Source organism: Pongo abelii, chromosome 8 (genome assembly GCF_028885655.2).
Source record: "Pongo abelii isolate AG06213 chromosome 8, NHGRI_mPonAbe1-v2.0_pri, whole genome shotgun sequence".
In the NCBI taxonomy this organism is placed as follows: domain Eukaryota; kingdom Metazoa; phylum Chordata; class Mammalia; order Primates; family Hominidae; genus Pongo; species Pongo abelii.
In genome coordinates, this window is record NC_071993.2 from 108,486,541 (window position 1) to 108,504,268 (window position 17,728).

General features: G+C 41.0%; 1 protein-coding gene across 18 annotated transcripts in view; it reads left to right on the forward strand.

Annotated features, from left to right (window-relative positions):
• Positions 1 to 16,023, forward strand: part of BTRC (beta-transducin repeat containing E3 ubiquitin protein ligase) — a 204,639-nt gene extending 188,616 nt beyond the window's left edge. For 13 of the 18 annotated variants that reach the window (XM_009245710.3, XM_009245712.3, XM_009245713.3 and 10 more), the window contains 3 exons: positions 274 to 352; positions 12,499 to 12,691; positions 14,956 to 16,023. In XM_009245710.3, coding sequence (XP_009243985.1) covers positions 274 to 352; positions 12,499 to 12,660 — 241 coding nt within the window. In that variant the 3' untranslated portion in view covers positions 12,661 to 12,691; positions 14,956 to 16,023. 18 annotated transcript variants of the gene reach the window in all.
• The last annotated feature ends 1,705 nt before the right edge of the window (positions 16,024 to 17,728 follow it).

Here is a 17,728-nt window from a genome sequence, read left to right on the forward strand (position 1 = left end):
GGATGTTTCAGAGTTGTAGATTTCTAGGTCTGTGTAATATCATTAAGAGGTCTAATGTACAAGATCTCCTCTTGATCCCAAAGTATGGTATAACTTTACTATTAACTGTCTTCAGTTTGGTTAAAGCTAGCCTGTTTCTCATTTGCAGGTTAATCACGTATATTTAAACTATACTCACCATCCATATTTATTGCCATGAATTTCTGCTGTTCTTCCCTGCCTTCTCTTACGTTTGCTTTTAACTAACATTTTTGTCCCCTTTTTGATCTTTAGAAAAATTAAAGTGTGGGATCTTGTGGCTGCTTTGGACCCCCGTGCTCCTGCAGGGACACTCTGTCTACGGACCCTTGTGGTAAGAGCCTTGCTGTTTAGAGAGCATTGGAGAGCAGGTGGGGGAAGAAATTAAACGTTGATGTGCTATGGAATATGGATTTGAATTTAATAGTTACAACCTCACAAAACCTACAACTAAGTGGTAAGGCAACCAGTACATGACAATAAAATATGTTTATATAATTCCTTTCATCCAAAAATGCTTTAGAGACTATATATGGAGAGAAATGTGGCAGCTGTTTAACAGCTGCACAGCAACTCTACACAACAGTTTAGTGCAGGGAGTGAATAAGAATTCTGTATCCACGAGAAACAGCAGGGGGTACTAAGGGAGAGAGAATATAATTATTCAAATTGGAACCTGTCCAAAATCTGAGGACCTGTACACCTGTGCCTTCAAAAAGTACCCCGGGGGCTGGGTGCAGTGGCTCATACCTATTATCCCAGCACTTTGGGAGGTCAAGGTAGATGGATCACCCGAGATCAGGAGTTCAAGACCAGCTTGACCAACACGGTGAAACCCCATCTCTACTAAAAATAAAAAAAAAATTAGCCAAGCATGGTGGCAGGCGCCTGTAATCCCAGCTACTCAGGAGGCTGAGGCAGGAGAATCACTTGAACCTGAGAAGCGGAGGTTGCAGTGAACCAAGATCATGCTTGCACTCCAGCCTGGGCAACAAGAGCGAAACTCTGTCTTAAAAAAAAAAAAAAAAAGTGCCCTGGGAATCTGCATGAATCCCCCTGGTCAGCCCCTTAGTTCTGCAGCCTATTCATGAGCTAGTGCCTCCAGCAACTTGAGCCCATCTTTTTTATTCCCCATATACCCCCTTTTGACATTTGGGGAAAAAAGTGATTCAAAAGGAGGAATATCACCTTCAGAAGCACTAAATTATTTATCATGTTATTAGCCAAGGGCCCAGATTGATAAATGCTGCTTCCATTAGAAAATTAGTTGGAGCAACAGGGTGGACAGACACCACTCGGAGAAAAGATGAGAGCAAGCATTTGAAGCCCAGTGTTCTAAATCCTGACTGTCAACATTTAGGCATTCTTGGTTCTGGAGAAGAGAAAGAGGTTACATTTCTTGTCTTCCTTGTTGGATTTATGTGTGTATGTATAAGACAGGGTCTTCCTCTGTCACCCAGGCTATAGTGAAGTGGCACTACATGTTGTTGATGTATATCAATATTTCATTTCTTTTGAAAATTTGCTGAGTAGTATTCTATTGTATGGTTATACCCATTCACTGATTGTTTCTCATTTTTGGCTATTAACAAATAAAGTTTCTATAAACATTTATGTAGAAGTCTTGGGATGAGTGTATGCTTTTTGCTTTTATTTCTCTGAGGTAAATACCTAGGAGCAGATGACTAGGTCATATGGTAAGTGTATGTTTAAAATTTTTAGAAACTGCCAAACTGTTTTTCAAAGTGGTTTACCATTTTACATTATAGTATAGCAGTATATGAGAGTTCCAGTTACTCCACATTCTTGCCAGTACTGAGCACAGTCTTTAATTTAGTCATTCTCATTGTGGTTTAATTCGTGTATCTCTAATGATTAATAATGTCGAGCATCTATTCTTTGCCATCTGTATATCTACTTTGGTGAAGTGTGTTCAAATCTTTTCCCATTTTTTAACTGAGTGGTTATTGAGTTTTGAGATTCTTTTATATATTCTAAGTTACAAATGCTTTATCAGATGTAATTCACAAATATTTTCTCCACATTCATAATTGGTTTCTTTGTTTTCTTAAAAGTGTCTTTCAAAAAGCAGTTATTAATTTTAAGTCTACTGCATTGACTTTTTGTATTATGGCGTATGTTACTTGCTGTTGTATCTCAAAAAAATCCTTTGACTAATCCAAAGTCACAAGGATTTTTCCCTGTGTTTTCTTCTCTAAGTTTTATAATTTTCAGTTTGTATTTTGGTCTGTGGTCCATTTTGAGTTAATCTTTGCATATGGTACAAGGTATAGATCAAAGGGTTGGGCTTTTTTACACATGAATATCCAGTTGTTCCAGCACCATTTATTCAAAAGACTGTCCTTTCAAAATGCTTTTGCAGCTTTGTCAAAAATGAATTGACCATATATGTGTGAGTCTTCTTTGGGACTCTGTTCTGTTCCATTCCATTGATTTTTGTCTGTCTTGATTCCAGTATAATTTTATTTTGATTACTACAGCTTTTTACCAACTCTTGAAGTCAAGTAATGTGAGTCCTTCAGCTTTGTCTTTTTCAAAGTTTTTTGGGGCCTTTGATTTTTCATGTTAATTTTAAAATCAGTTTGCCAATTTCAACCAAAAAAAAAAGTCTGCTGGGAATGTTTTTTAATTTTTTAATAAATAAATAGGTACGGGGTCTCAGTGTGTTGCCCAGACTGGTCTCAAACTCCTGGCCTCAAATAGTACTCCTACCTCAGACTTCCAAAGTGCTTGGATTATAGGCCTGAGCCACTCCATCTGCTGAGATTTTTGTTGGACTTGTGTTGACTATAGATCAGTTTGGAGAATATTGACTTCTGAACAATATTCAGTCTTTATCTCTCCATTTGTTTAGGTCTTTTTAAATTTCTCAGCCATGTTGTAGCTTTTAGTGTAAAGGTTTTGCACATCTTTGTATCACATTTATCCCTAAATATTTTGTATTTTTAATGCTATTGGAAAAGGTATTTTTAAACCTTGGTTTCTGATTGTTCATTGCAAATACATAGAAGTATACTTTTACTTATTTCCCAATCTGTGTATCTTTTATTTCTCTCTCCCTCTTTTTTTTTTTTTTTAATTGCACTGGCTAAGACCTCCAGTACAATGTTAAAAACAATTGGTAAGAGTGAATGTCCCTTTCTTGTTCATGATCTTAGGCGAAAGGCATTCAGTCTTTCACCGTTTCACATATGTGTATATATAGATATATGTCAGCTATAGGGTTTTTCTTTTCTTTTTTTTTTTTTTTTTTTTTTTTTTGAGACAGAGTCTTGCTCTTTCACCCAGGCTGGAGTGCAGTGGCGTGATCTCGGCTCACTGCAAGCTCTGCCTCCTGGGTTCACGCCATTCTCCTGCCTCAGCTTTCCGAGTAGCTGGGACTACAGGCACGTGCCACCAAGCCCGGCTGATTTTTTGTATTGTTTAGTAGAGACGGAGTTTCATCATGTTAGCCAGGATAGTCTCGATCTCCTGACCTCGTGATCCACCCGCCTCAGCCTCCCAAAGTGCTGGGATTACAGGCGTGAGCCACCGCGCCCGGCCTAGGGTTTTTCACAGTGACCCATTATCAGGGGATTAGGCAGTTCCCTTCTGTTCCTAGATTGCTGAGAGTTTTAATGAGGAACGCATGTTGGATTTTGTGAAATGCTTTATCTACATCCATTGAGATAATCATATGGTTTTTCACTTTTATTCTGTTAATTGGTATATTACATTGAATTTTTTTAGCTTTAAATCCTTTGCATTGCTGGTATAAACCCCACTTGTTCATGAGGTATAATCCTTTTTATGTGTTGTTGGATTCACCTTGCTAATATCTTTTTAAGGATTTTTGTGTGTGTGTGTATCTGTGTTTTTAAGGGGTATTGGTTTGTTGCTTTATTTTCTATGTCTCTGGTTGACTGTCATGATAATGTTGGCCTTATAAAATAATTTTTGAAGTGTTCCCTCATCTGTTTTCTAAGAGTTTGCATATGTGATATTATGCTTCTTTAAATGCTTGATAGAATTCACTAGTGAAGCATCTAGACTTGAAATTTTGTGGAAAGTTTTAATTACAACTTCAGTTGCTTTAATAAATACAGCACTCTTCAGATTTAATATTTCTTTTGAAGTCCACTTTAATACTTTGTCTTCCAGGCAGTTTGACCGTTTTATCTAAATTATGAAATTTATTGAAATAAAGTTATTCATCATATTCCCTTATTATCCTTTTAATGCCTGTAGGAGCACAGTCCTGTTTCCTTTTTCGGTTTCATTGATTTTTTTTTATTATTATTTTTCTAGCTTCTTAAGGTAAAAAACTAAGATCATTGACTTTGAACCTTTTTTTAAATATAATCAGTTGAAGCTATAAATGTTATTAGAAGTAATTCTAATCACTACTTTAGCTACATCCCAAAAAATGTCAGTTTAGTCAAGTTGGTTTATAATATTCAGGTCTTCTGTATCCTTAGTGATTTTTCTATTCGTCCCTACCAATTATTGAGAGAGGAATTTTTATGTCTCCCACTATAGTTTTGAATTTGTCTATTTCTCCTTATAGTTGTGACAGCTTTTGCTTCATGATTTTTGTTTGAGACAGGGTATCACTATGTCGCCCAGGCTGGAATGCAGTGGCACACCCATGACTCACTGCAGCCTCAACCTCCCAGGCTCTATCAATCCACCCACCTGAGCCTCCTGAGTAGCTGGGACCACAGGCGTGCGCCATCACGTCCGGCTAATTTTTTTGTATTTTTTTTTTAGAGATGGGGTTTTGCCACATTGCCCAGGCTAGTCTGGAACTCCTGGGCTCAACCTCAACAAAGTACTGGGATCATAGGCATGAGCCATGGCACCTGGCCTGCTTCATGGTTTTTTGTTGTTGTTGTCATTGTTTTTGAGATGGAGTTTCTCTCTTGTCACCCAGGCTGGAGTGCAGTGGCACGATCTCAGTTCACTGCAACCTCTGCCTCCCGGGTTCAAGCCATTCTTCTGCCTCAACCTCCCAAGTAGCTAGGATTACAGGCGCCTGCCACCACGCCCGGCTAATTTTTTGTATTTTCAGTAGAGACAGGATTTTGCCATGTTGGGCAGGCTGGTCTCAAACTCCTGACCTCAGGTGATCCACCTGCCTCGGCCTCCCAAAGTGTTGGGATTACAGGCGTGAGCCACCACGCCCGGCCTCTTTATGTATTTTTAAGCTCTATTATTGGGTACCTGCGTGCTTAGGATTTTTGTCTTAGTGATTAACTGACTTTTTAACATTATGAAATGTCCTTGTTTGATGTTTATGGTATTCTTTGTTTTGGGAAATTAATACTTTGATATTATATGTAAACATTCTGCTTTTTTATGATCAGTGTCTGTGTGGTATATCTTATTATATTCTTTTACTTTTAGTATGCCTATGTCTTTATATTTAAAATGAATTTCTCATATTCAGCATATAGTTGGGCCTTGTTTTTGTTTGTTTGTTTTTTGTTTTTTCTTAATCCAGCCTGACCATCTCTGCCTATGTCATGTTTAGACCATTTATGTAATTTTTGTATGTTTGGATTTAAATCTATCATGTTGCTATTTATTTTCTATTTTTTCCTTTTGTTTATTACCTCCTGTTTTCATGCTCTTTTTTTTTTCTTTTTTTATCTCAGTTTAGCTCCTATTATGGGTTCTTAGTTGTATCTCACTAATTTGGTGAGGAGGGACCTAGGGTTTACAATAGTTATCTCTAATTTATTGCAGTCTTCTATCAGATGATATTGTACCACTTCATGTATAATGTAGGAAACTTAAAACACTAGAGTTCATTTTTCACCCCCATCCTTTATGCTGTTGTTGCTATAGATTTTACTTCTAAATATGTTATAATCCCCACAGCACTTGTTATTTTTGCTTTAAACAATCAACCACCTTTTAAGATTTTTTGTTTGTTTGTTTGTTTGTTTGTTTGAGACGGAGTCTTGCTCTGTCACCCACGCTGGAGTGCACTGGCGTGATCTTGGCTCACTGCAACCTCCGCCTCCTGGGTTCAAGCAATTCTCCTGCCTCAGCCTCCTGAGTAGCTGGGACTACAGGCACCCGCCACCACACCCAGCTAATTTTTTGTAGTTTTAATAGAGACAGGATTTCACCATGTTAGCCAAGATGGTCTCGATCTCCTGACCTTGTTATCCGCCCGCCTCAGGCTCCCAAAGTGCTAGTATTACAGGCATGAGCCACCACGGCTGGCCTTTTAAAGAAATTTTTTAATGGAAAAAAGAAAGTTTATTTTTACCCACACTTTTACGTTTTCTGTTGCCTCCCATTTCTTTGTATAAATTCTATTTCCATCTGATACATTTTCCTTCTGCTTAAAGAACTTACTTTAACATTTCATATATGCAGGTACACTGGTGACAAATACTTTCACTTGTTATTTACTTAGGAAAGTTTTTTTTTTTTTTTTTTTTTTTTTTTTTTTTTTTTTTTAAGGGATGGGGTCTCATTCTATAGCCCAGGCTGGAATGCAGTGGCATCATCATAGCTCACTGCAGCCTTGGACTCCTAGTCTCAAGCAATCCTCCTGACAGCCTCTCACATAGCTGACTACAGGCTTGTGCCACCATATCTAGCTAATTTTCTTTATTTTTTTAGAGATAGGGTCTCATTGTGTTGCCCAGACTAGTCTTGAACTCCTGGCCTCACATAATCCTCTTGCTTCACAACCTCCTGAGTAGCTGAGATTATTACAGGTGCAAGCCACTGCGCCCAGCTCTGAAAAAGTTTTCATTTTGCCTTCATTTTTGAAAGATATTTTTGCTGGCTAAATAATTCTATATAGGCCAGGCATGGTGTCTCACACCTGCAATCCCAGCACTTTGGGAGTCTGAGGCGGGTGGATTGCTTGAACTCAGGAGTTCAAGACCAGCCTGGCAACATGGAAACCCCTTCTCTTCAAAAATACAAAGATTAGCTGGGCATGGTGGCACGTGCCTGTAGTCCCAACAACTTTTGGGAGGCTGAGGTGTGAGAATCATATGAGTCCGGGAGATTGAGGCTGCAGTAAGCCACGAACGTGCCACTGCCGTCCAGCTTGGGTGAGAATGAGACCCTGTCTCAAAAAAAAAGAAAAAAAGCTAGATTGACAGTGTCTTTCAGCACTTTAATGATGTCATTCCATTTTCTTCTGGCTTGGTTTCTGACTAGAAGTTGGAAGTCACTCATCTCCATTCTGTATCTTTTTCCTCTGGCTGCTTTTAAGATTTTCTCTTTATCATTAGTTTTCAGCAATTTGCTTATGATGTGTCTTGGTGTGGTTTTGTTTGTATTTTTCCTACTTCACATTAAAAAAATAGAAATTGTCAGAGCAATTTGAAGAAGGCTAAACTATATGTTGTCTACAAGAAAGCTACTTTATAAAGACACATACACCTTAAAAGTAAATGGTTAGCGAAAGATATAACACATGTTATGGCTGAATTGTGTTCCCCTAAAATTTATGTGATGTCTTAACCACCAGTACCTCAGAATGTGACTGTATTTGGAGTTATAGGAGCTTTCAAGAGGTAAATAAGGTTAAATGAAGTCATTGAAGTAGGCCCTAATCCAATATGACTGGTATCCTTATAACAAGAGGAGATTGGGACACACAGAGACCATGTGAAGATAAAGGGAGAAGATGACCATCTACAAGTCAAAGGAAGAAGCATCAGAATGAAACCAACCCTGCCAACACTTTGATCTTGGAATTCTAGTCTCCAGACTGTAGGGAAATGAATTTCTATTTTTTGAGCCCCCTAGTGTGTGCCATACTTTGTTATGGCACCCCTAGCCCTGATGGACCATTCTAACACTAGTCAGAAGAAAGTTGGGGTAGCTGTATTAATTAGAGAGAGAGCAAACCTCAGAGCAAGGAGTATTATCAGGGATAAAGAGAAGTGTTGTGTAAGGATAAAGGGGCCAGTTCTCCAAGAAGACCTAACAATCCTTAACGTGTACACACCTAACAACAGAACATCAAAACATATGAGGCAAAAAACCATAGAACTACAAGGAAAAAATAGATGCATCCACTATTATAGTTGGAGACTTCAGCACCCCCTATCAGTAATGGACAGATCTGGCAGGCAGCCAATTCAGTAAGAACATAGTTGAATTTAGCAGTACCATCAATCAAGTGGATATAATTGACATCTATAGAATGCTTCATCCAACAGCAGCAGAATACACATTCTTCTCAAGCTCCCAAGGAAATTACACCAAGGCAGACCACAGTCAGGGCCATAAAATGTACCTTAAAAAATTTACAAGAGTAGAAATCATACGGCATATGCTCTCAGATTACAGTGGTATTCAGTAATGGAAAGATAGCTGGAAAATCCCAAAGTATGTGGAGATTAAACAACACACTTCTAAATAACATGTAGATCAAGAAGAAATTGCAAGATAAATTGAAATGTATTTTTTTTAATTTTTACTTTTCATTTTTGTGGGTACATAGTAGGTCTATATATTTATAGGGAACATGTGATGTTTTGAAAAGTATTTTGAAGTAAATAAAAATGAAAACACAGCTATCAAAATTTGTGGGATGCAGTGAAAGCAGTGCTTAGAGGGAAATTTATAGCACTGAATGCATATCTTAGAAAAGATCTAAAATCAATAGTCTAAGCTTCTACTAGAGCCAACTAAGAGAAGAGCAAATTAAATTCAAAGTAAGTAGAAGAAAAGAAATAATAAAAACTAGACCAGAAATCAGTGAAATTGAAAACAGGAAATCAATGGATTACATCAAGACCAAAAGCTAGTTCTTTGAAGGATCAATAAAATGGATGAGTCTCTAGCCAGACTGTGAAAAACAAAGAAGACATAATTTGCTAATATCAGAAATGAAAGAGATCCCAGGTCTTCACAGAATCGATACTTAATAATTGTCTTTCCAAACAGAGAAACTAAGCCCAGGCAGATTCACTGGTGAATTCTACCAAACATTTGAAGAGGTTATATCAATGTTCTGTCATCTCTTCTATAAGATAAAAACAGAATGAATAACTTGCTAACTCATCCTATGAAGCATTACCCTAAAACCAAAACCAGACAAACACAACATAGGAAAAGAAAAATACAAACTAATAATGGCTAAGCTATGAAATTCAATAGGTTAGGCAGATCAAATGCATTTTCAGCTTAGGATAGTTTCAGTTACAACAGGTTCATCAGGATGTAACCCATTGTAATTTGAGGAGCATCTGTATTTTAAACTATTTGATTCATGCTTGAACCCGGGAGGCGGAGGTTGCTGTGAGCCAAGATCGCACCATTTCTAGCCTGGGTGACAAGAACGAAACTCCGTCTCAAAATAAATAAGTAAATACATGGTTTTTCTTTTTCTTTTCTTCTTTTTTTTTTTTTTTTTTTGAGACGGAGTCTTACTCTTGTTACCCAGGCTGGAGTAGTGCAATGGCGCAATCTCGGCTCACTGCAACCTCCGCCTCCTGGGTGCAAGCTATTCTCCTTCCACAGCCTCCCGAGTAGCTGGGATTACAGGTGCCTGCCACCACACTCAGCTGATTTTTGTATTTTTAGTAGAGACTGGGTTTCTCCTTGTTGGCCAGGCTGGTCTCAAACTCCAGACCTCATGATCCGCCTGCCTCAGCCTCCCAAAGATCTGGGATTATAGGCGTGAGCCACTGCACCCAGCCATGTATGCTCTTATTATTGTCCTTACGTTTAGCAATTTCATGATTTCTAAAATATTTTAAAATGTAATAATGTGCCAATAAAATGTAGGAACTCTGAAATTAAAAAAAAATCCTTGACAAAATATTAGCAAATTAAATCCAACAATGTATAAAAAGAATTATACACTGTGACCAAGTGAGATTTATGCCAGGTATGCAAGGCTGTTTCAGCATTCAGAAATCAATCAGTGTAATCCATCACATCAGGGGGCTATAGAAGACAAATCACATGCTTATATCAATGGATGCAGTAAAAGCATTTGACAAAATCCAACACCCGTTCATGATAAAAACTCTCAGCAAACAAGGGATAGAGAGGCTTTTCCTCAACTTCATAAAGAAAAATGCAAATTAAAATTATAATAAAATACTACTACAAACCTACCAAAATAAATGCAAAAGATTGGCAATATCGATTTTTGGTGAAGATGTGGAGTAACGAACTCTGATAAACTGTTGGTGTGAGTATACATTGGCATGACTTTTAAAAAATTGTTTCATAGTATCTTCTAAAGCCAAACATACACCTACCCCATGGCCCAGCAAGTCTACTCCTAGTTGAAATGGGTGCATATATTCAGCAAAAAACACGTACGTAAATGTTCCTAGCAGCTTTGTTTTATAATAGCCATAAACTATAATCAGTCCCTATGTCCACCAAGAGAATAGATGGATTGTAGTATATTCATACAGTGGAATATCAACCAATAATAAAAAAGAATGAACTACTGTTTTACATGCAGCAATATAGAAGAATGTTATAATGTTGACTAAAAGAGGGCAGGCATGGGCTGGGCTCAGTGGCTCATGCCTGTAATCCCAGCACTTTGGGAGGCCAAGGTGGGCAGATCGTGAGGTCAGGAAATCGAGACCATCCTGGCCAACATGGTGAAACCCTGTCTCTACTAAAAATACAAAAATTAGCTGGGTGTGGTGGTGCGTGCCTGTAATCCCAGGTACTCGGGAGGCTGAGGCAGGAGAACCGCTTGAACCCAGGAGGCGGAGGTTGCAGTGAGCCAAGATCGCGCCTCTGCACTCCACCCTGGGCAACAGAGCGAGACTCTGTCTCAAAAAAAAAAAAAAGCCAGGCACAAAAGAATGCATACTATATGATTATATTTATATGAAATTCAATAAGAGACTAAACAAATTAATAACAATAACAACATTGGGCCAGGCACAGTGGCCCACACCTATAATCTCAGAGCTTTGGAAGGCCAAGGCAGAAGGACTGCTTGGTCTTGAGTTCAAGACCAGCCTGGGCAACAAAAAGACCTGATCTCTACAAAAAAAAAAAAAAGCCAGGTGTGGTGGCATGCGCCTATAGTCCTCACTACTTGGGAGGCTTAAGCAGGAAAATCACTTGAGCCCAGGAGTTTGAGGTTACAGTGAGCTATGATCACACTACCGCATTCTAGCCTAGGCGACAAAGCGAGACCCTGTCTCTAAAAAAAATGATGATGATGATGATGATGACGCCTGTAATCCCAGCACTTTGGGAGGCCGAGGCGGGTGGATCACGAGGTCAGGAGATCAAGACCATCCTGGCTAACACGATGAAACCCTGTCTCTACTAAAAACACAAAAAATTAGCCGAGTGTGGTGGCGGGCGCCTGTAGTCCCAGCTACTGGGAGGCCGAGGCAGGAGAATGGCGTGAACCCGGGAGGCAGAGCTTGCGGTGAGCCGAGATGGCACCACTGCGCTCCAGCATGGGCGACAGAGTGAGACTCTGCCTCAAAAAAAAAAAAAAAAAAAAAGATGATGAAGATGATGATGATAAAATTGGAGTGGAGGTAACATTGTTTAGTAAGGGGTGTGAGATTGTTTTCCAGTATGCTGGGAACATTCTACATCTTCATCAGGGTGGTAATTGCCAGTGGCGTGCTAGAACAGGCTCATACTCACTTATGAGAGCCAACTGTTAAGTATTCATGAATTTTGCAAGCTGGTTGACTATGACTAGCTTATACTTGGCCATGGTAGGAGTTTTTAATGCTGTGGAAATCTACCGATGGTTTTACAAAGTAGCAAAGTTTGGTTGATAAACATTTATCAGCATACTGCTTCTTATTGCTCACTAATCCTTGACCTCTGACTGTAGAAGGAACTTAGAAGATAAAAACCAGGGAGGTAGTAAGGAATGCTCTCATCCACCCTAAGCCAAAAAGGGTTGGCCATGAGAAACTATTAATAGCATGCTATTTAGCATGTCTTGGCCAAAGAGTATTACTTTGTTTACAGCTGCCTAGTATTTGACTTTTCCATGCTGCCTTTAGCCAAAGTAAATTTTCTCTATTTTTCTAATTTATTTATTTATTTAATTTTTTTTTTTTTAGACGGAGTCTCACTCTGTTGCCCAGGCTGGAGTGCAGTGGTGTGATCTCGGCTCACTGCAACCTCCGCCTCCCAGGTTCAAGCAATTCTCCTGCCTCAGCCTCCCAGGTAGCTGGAACTACAGGCACATGCTACCAGCCCGGCTAATTTTTTGTATTTTTAGTAGAGATGGGGTTTCACCGTGTTAGCCAGGATGGTCTCGATCTCCTGACCTCGTGATCTGCCCGCCTCAGGCTCCCAAAGTGCTGGGATTACAGGTGTGAGCCACTGCGCCCGGCATCTTTATTTTTAAAAACAACTTAATGGTAGAAAATTTAACAGCAAACCATAGCCTTTCCATAGACTCCTTTTGACATGTTGCTGAATTTATGTCCTATTGATTTTGAGTAGTTCATACCCTTTTTGTTTCTACTTCTTTAGGAGCATTCCGGAAGAGTTTTTCGACTCCAGTTTGATGAATTCCAGATTGTCAGTAGTTCACATGATGACACAATCCTCATCTGGGACTTCTTAAATGATCCAGCTGCCCAAGCTGAACCCCCCCATTCCCCTTCTCGAACATACACCTACATCTCCAGATAAATAACCATACACTGACCTCATACTTGCCCAGGTATCAAAATCTATTATGTACATAACACTGTGGGTAGGAGACAGGATACTAGCTGTAAGGTGTTGCTAGTTCATGGAGCTTTCTCCTGCCGTTTGGGTCACCAACTCCTGTAAAGCCGAGGAATCAGACAATGTGAGACAGGGCTGAAGCTGCCACAGTGTGGACAGTGCCTTTCACCAAGGTAGCCAGCCTCAGTTCTAGATGATTCTAGGGTCCTACTTCTGTGGTAAGCCTAGTCATTCCTGCCCTAGTTATCTAGTAGTACTGTTATGAAAATAAAAGGAGATTTGAATCAGTTTGAAAACTAAGTACTGTAATGACCCAAAGGCCTGTGATGTTTAAGTTCCCAGATCAAACAATCCCTACAATAGAGACCTTTCAAGCCAAGTGAACACTCTGATGTCTAATGTGTGAATGGAAACATCTCTTGGTGAAAGTTCACACTGACATATAAATAAAAGGGCAGATTTTAAAAGGAATATAAAAAGTAGCTTTTATATCCCTATCCCCATTCCTCAATCCTCCAAAAAGAGGACCTGTCTTTTGACCTCTGACGTTGGTGACAACTCCACATGTCCTCTCACTCAAGTCTCCAACCTCTCTCTCAGGCAGGGGAAGATCCTAAAATACCCAGGTGGTCCATACATATTGTGGTATATTCAGATCATACGTGGTGTTCTAACCAGTTCGAATACACTAGGTTGTTGCCAGTTTGAGAAGGCTGCCCTAGTTGCTGAGGAGCATTGCTGTCGTTAGGATTTGCCACGTGTGCCTCAGTTCTCGTGGCGGAAGTACATGTTCGCTACACGTTTCTGCATCTCTCTTTGCAGTGTTCCGCTAAGGGCAGTGATTCACGCCCAACTGGGCTTGCCTCAACGCCTCTTTCTCTCACAGAGGACACGGTTCGTCGTTCCTCAGCCAAGTCACACAGGCTGTGTGCCCTTAAGACAAGTAACTTCCCAGAGCCTGAATCTCTTGATGAGTAACATGAGGGGCAGCACTCACCTCACGGAACCCTGTGAAGGCTGCATGGAGATACTGTATGGAAAATTCCTAGTGCTTAGCACAGTGCTGAATACATGATATGTCCTCAGGAAAAACTGGTCATGAGTATTAATATTGCAATCTCCATATACCTACCCCCTCCTTTTGCCCAAAATTTTCTCTTCCTTAGACTTCCGTGTTACTTTGCCAGTTTTAATATTCTTCCTGACTCTCTGATTATTTGTGCCTCTTTCCCCCTCACTCCTAAGAGTCTGTTTCTGGCTTTTCTTATTATTTTTATTTTATTTTATTTTATTTTATTTTATTTTATTTTATTTCTTGAGACAGGGCTTCACTCCTGTCACCCAAGCTGGAGTGCAGTGGCACAATGTCATCTTACCGCAACCTCCACCTCCTGGGCTCAAGTGATTCTCCTGCCTCAGCCTCCTGAGTACCGCAGGCACACAACACCATGCCCAGCTAATTGTTTGTATTTTTTTTTTTTTGGAGAGATGGGGTTTCACCGTGTTGCCCAGGCTGGTCTCGAACTCCTGAGCTCAAGTGATCCACCTCCCTTGGCCTCCCAAAGTTACTGGGATTACAGGTGTGAGCCACCGCGCCTGGCCTGTCTCTGGCTTTTCTTAAGTTTCTTCTTAGGCTGTCTCCTCTATTCCCAAGGCTTCAGATCTCATCTCACTGTAGAAGACTCAAATTTCTGTCTCCAGTCCAAGCCTCTGCCTTAATCTCCAGGCCACATTTCCAGCTGCCATCCACACAGCTGTCCTTGAAGATAGCAAGAGCACTTCTAGTGCTCACATCCTCAACTACACTGTCCCCTCCTTTACACTGCTGGTACCCTGCAGCCACATAGCCAGGCCAGCTTTCCTTGATTCCCCCACTTCTGTTAGTGGCACCGCCATGCTCATGGCCACTCAAAAGGCAGGGCCCACAGACCACCCCCCACCCCTGCCCTGCCATTCTACAGGGCAGGTGAAAGCTATGACCAACCATGGTCACTCTCAGCCTCAAGACATCAGAGTCACTCTGCTTGAACACCACAGCCCTGAGCATGTCAGCAAGCCCTGCCTTTAGTATAACTTCCCCCATCAGGCCAGGTCACCTTTGACAGAAGCTCCTGCGTGGCATAGGCAGAGAGCAGGCATTAGGAAGGACCCCTAAGCCTTTTCCCCGTTGGCAGCTAAGTGAATGCTCTTTTCTCTTCAAGCAAGTAAGAAATATCGAAAAAGGGTCTAATGACTATTTGCTCTGTTTTCACACAGGACCCATTAAAGTTGCGGTATTTAACGTATCTGCCAATACCAGGATGAGCAACAACAGTAACAATCAAACTACTGCCCAGTTTCCCCGGACTAGCCGAGGAGCAGGGCTTTGAGACTCCTGTTGGGACACAGTTGGTCTGCAGTCAGCCCAGGACGGTCTACTCAGCACAGCTGACTGCTTCAGTGCTGCTATCAGAAGATGTCTTCTATCTTTTGTGAATGATTGGAACTTTTAAACCTCCCCTCCTTTCCTCCTTTCACCTCTGCACCTAGTTTTTTCCCATTGGTTCCAGACAAAGGTGACTTATAAATATATTTAGTGTTTTGCCAGAATCTCTCTTGCTTTGCCATTAAGCAGAAGAACTAGTTTCCCTGTATAGCCTGCTGGGAGAGACCCACTTCTAGGGGATGGGGGATGCAGCTTCAAGCCAGACAGTGCCCAGTGTCTCCCTGTTAACTGCAGGAATGCCAAGCACCTGGCCAGAGCAGCTCAGCCCCAATATGCTTAGGAGGAGACAGAGCTCCCTCTGTATAGCCTCTGGGGCAAGAAAACACACAAGAATGTATACACTGGAAGATTTGGGCCTCCTGCCTACCTTCTCTTTGTTTCTGTTCCTCTTCCCATCTACTCCCCTATGCCCCTTCGACCTTTTTTCTCTGTCTGCTTCACCTGAGAAGAAAGTGTATAAAGAGAGTGTCCTCCTCTAGCATGAGCCAGATCAGCCAGAAAATGCAACACTTGGAAGAGTTAAATGCTGTTCAGTGAAGATTTCAGCCCCAGGCCTTTGCTGCAAGTGACCCTGTGGCAACAGTGGATTCTCAGACATGATACTCTCATCATATTTGCAACTCTTCTCTCTCTCTCCCCCACACCCAAGAGGAGGACTGGCAGTGGGGGGGCAGGCAGAAGGGGTGGGGAGAAGTTTCCTGGGCTCCATCAGTGGCTGCGTCTTTTCTGGACTCAGCAGTCTCCTTGATTCCATGTAGAGTGTGGAAAGGAGTTGCTGATTGCATTTCCTCTCATTAACAATTAGGTGTGTAATAAAAAGCATTGTACTTCATCTTAAATCACTGGTAAGGCTCAGCCTACAGAAAGATTTGAAATGGCCAGAGCCAATCGCTTGGTGCGTTCTGCGTAATGGTTTCCATCTCCGATTTCCTCATCAGGGCTTGTGAATACCCAGATGCCTGTATCTTTGCCAAGACCGTGATCAAGGTAGCTTAAGAGAGATGGTCAGGAGAAAACACTGTTTTTGTTTTTTTGTTGTTGTGGTTTTGTTTTGTTTTAGCCAGTTAAATATCATCTCTCAAAAATTGATCTCACCGTGTCAACCTTGCATTGCAGAACCTTCCTTCTGCTTCTCCCACACCCAGTATTTGCAGAAGGGTAAAGCTGCCTAAGAGAGAGGATCAGGGTGAAGTTTGGCACACAGGTTTATTAATGGGGCAAAAACTGCCTTTTCTTCCTCCTCCTGACCTTATTTTGCTCTTCACTGTCCCCAGCCAGTAAAATGTCTGTGGCGATTGGTGAACAGCATAAACGGCTGGATCTCGGCAAGGGTCAGGCAAACCCAGTCACTCGGAAGGCAGCTGTGTGAGCTGCCAAGCTAGTGGGCTTCAGGTGCAAGGGTACCTGTGCCACACCAACCTGGGAGCACACAGAATACTATTAATGTGCACCCAGCTGGTCTCCCCAGGCAAGAAGGTATCCTCTTCCCAAGGTGTACCCACACTGAATGTTGTTACTACGTATTGAGAGTCAGTTTATGCATATGCATTCTACCTTTCCTGCTTTATTTTTAAGCTTTTAGTTCAAGGTTATATTCAGAAAATATTTCTCAGTATAATGATACATCGTAGCCTAGGAAATATTTTCTCAATGTAATTCCCTTCCCAGCTACCCAAATGCTACAGAGAAATATTTTCTACTTGGCCACTATCAGGGTTCGTCATCTATTGTGTTGACTATTAATGGCTTTTTGATTGGGTAAGGATTTTGCTATAGATGAAGGTAGAGGGCTGTCAGCCCTGAAAAAGACACAGGTCAGACATTTAAAAGGCATGGGTTTCGAGCTGTCTCAAAATATTGCCCAATAGCCATAATTTTACCAGCCCTTCTGTCATATGCTGCTATTACAAAGTGGAAGCTGTTGAATGTTTATTGGTGCCCAGGGTTTTGCTCTCCAATCTAGGTTCAGTTGAAGGAATATTGTTTCTAAGACTGTTTTGAAACATGTCCAGTACATCACAAAGGAGATTGGGGCGAACCCTGCAGATGTGGAGCCATTAGCCCAGTTGAGGATATTCTCCAAGTTGTCCTCTCTGCTGCTGATGGAAATGGGAATGAAGTTAAGTGGTCTGAAAAACTTGAATCGTTCACATTTCTCAGCTCTGGGGGTCATTTACCAGTTCATTGTAGAAGAAATAATCAGGTAAGTAAAAGTTCATTTCCAGAGAAGGTAGACCCCACTTACCATCTCTGCATGATTTCAGTGGGAATTGATTATCACTAATCCCCAACTGGGCTAGAATAAATGTAAAGTTTGACCTTTTTAAAACGAAAAGAGAGACAAAGTCTCAACACATTCCAAGGAGTGGTAGAAACAGAGCTGAAGGTGTCCCCATTGTAGATTAGTCTCTTCTCACTAAAATTTACTTTCCAACGTAGGGCCTAAAGGAAACCTTTCTTAAAGACAGGCTGAAACCCCTTTGAAGGCAGATGAGGAGGTACAGACACGTGACCTTTTGGTGCACACTGGGGCTACTTGGACAA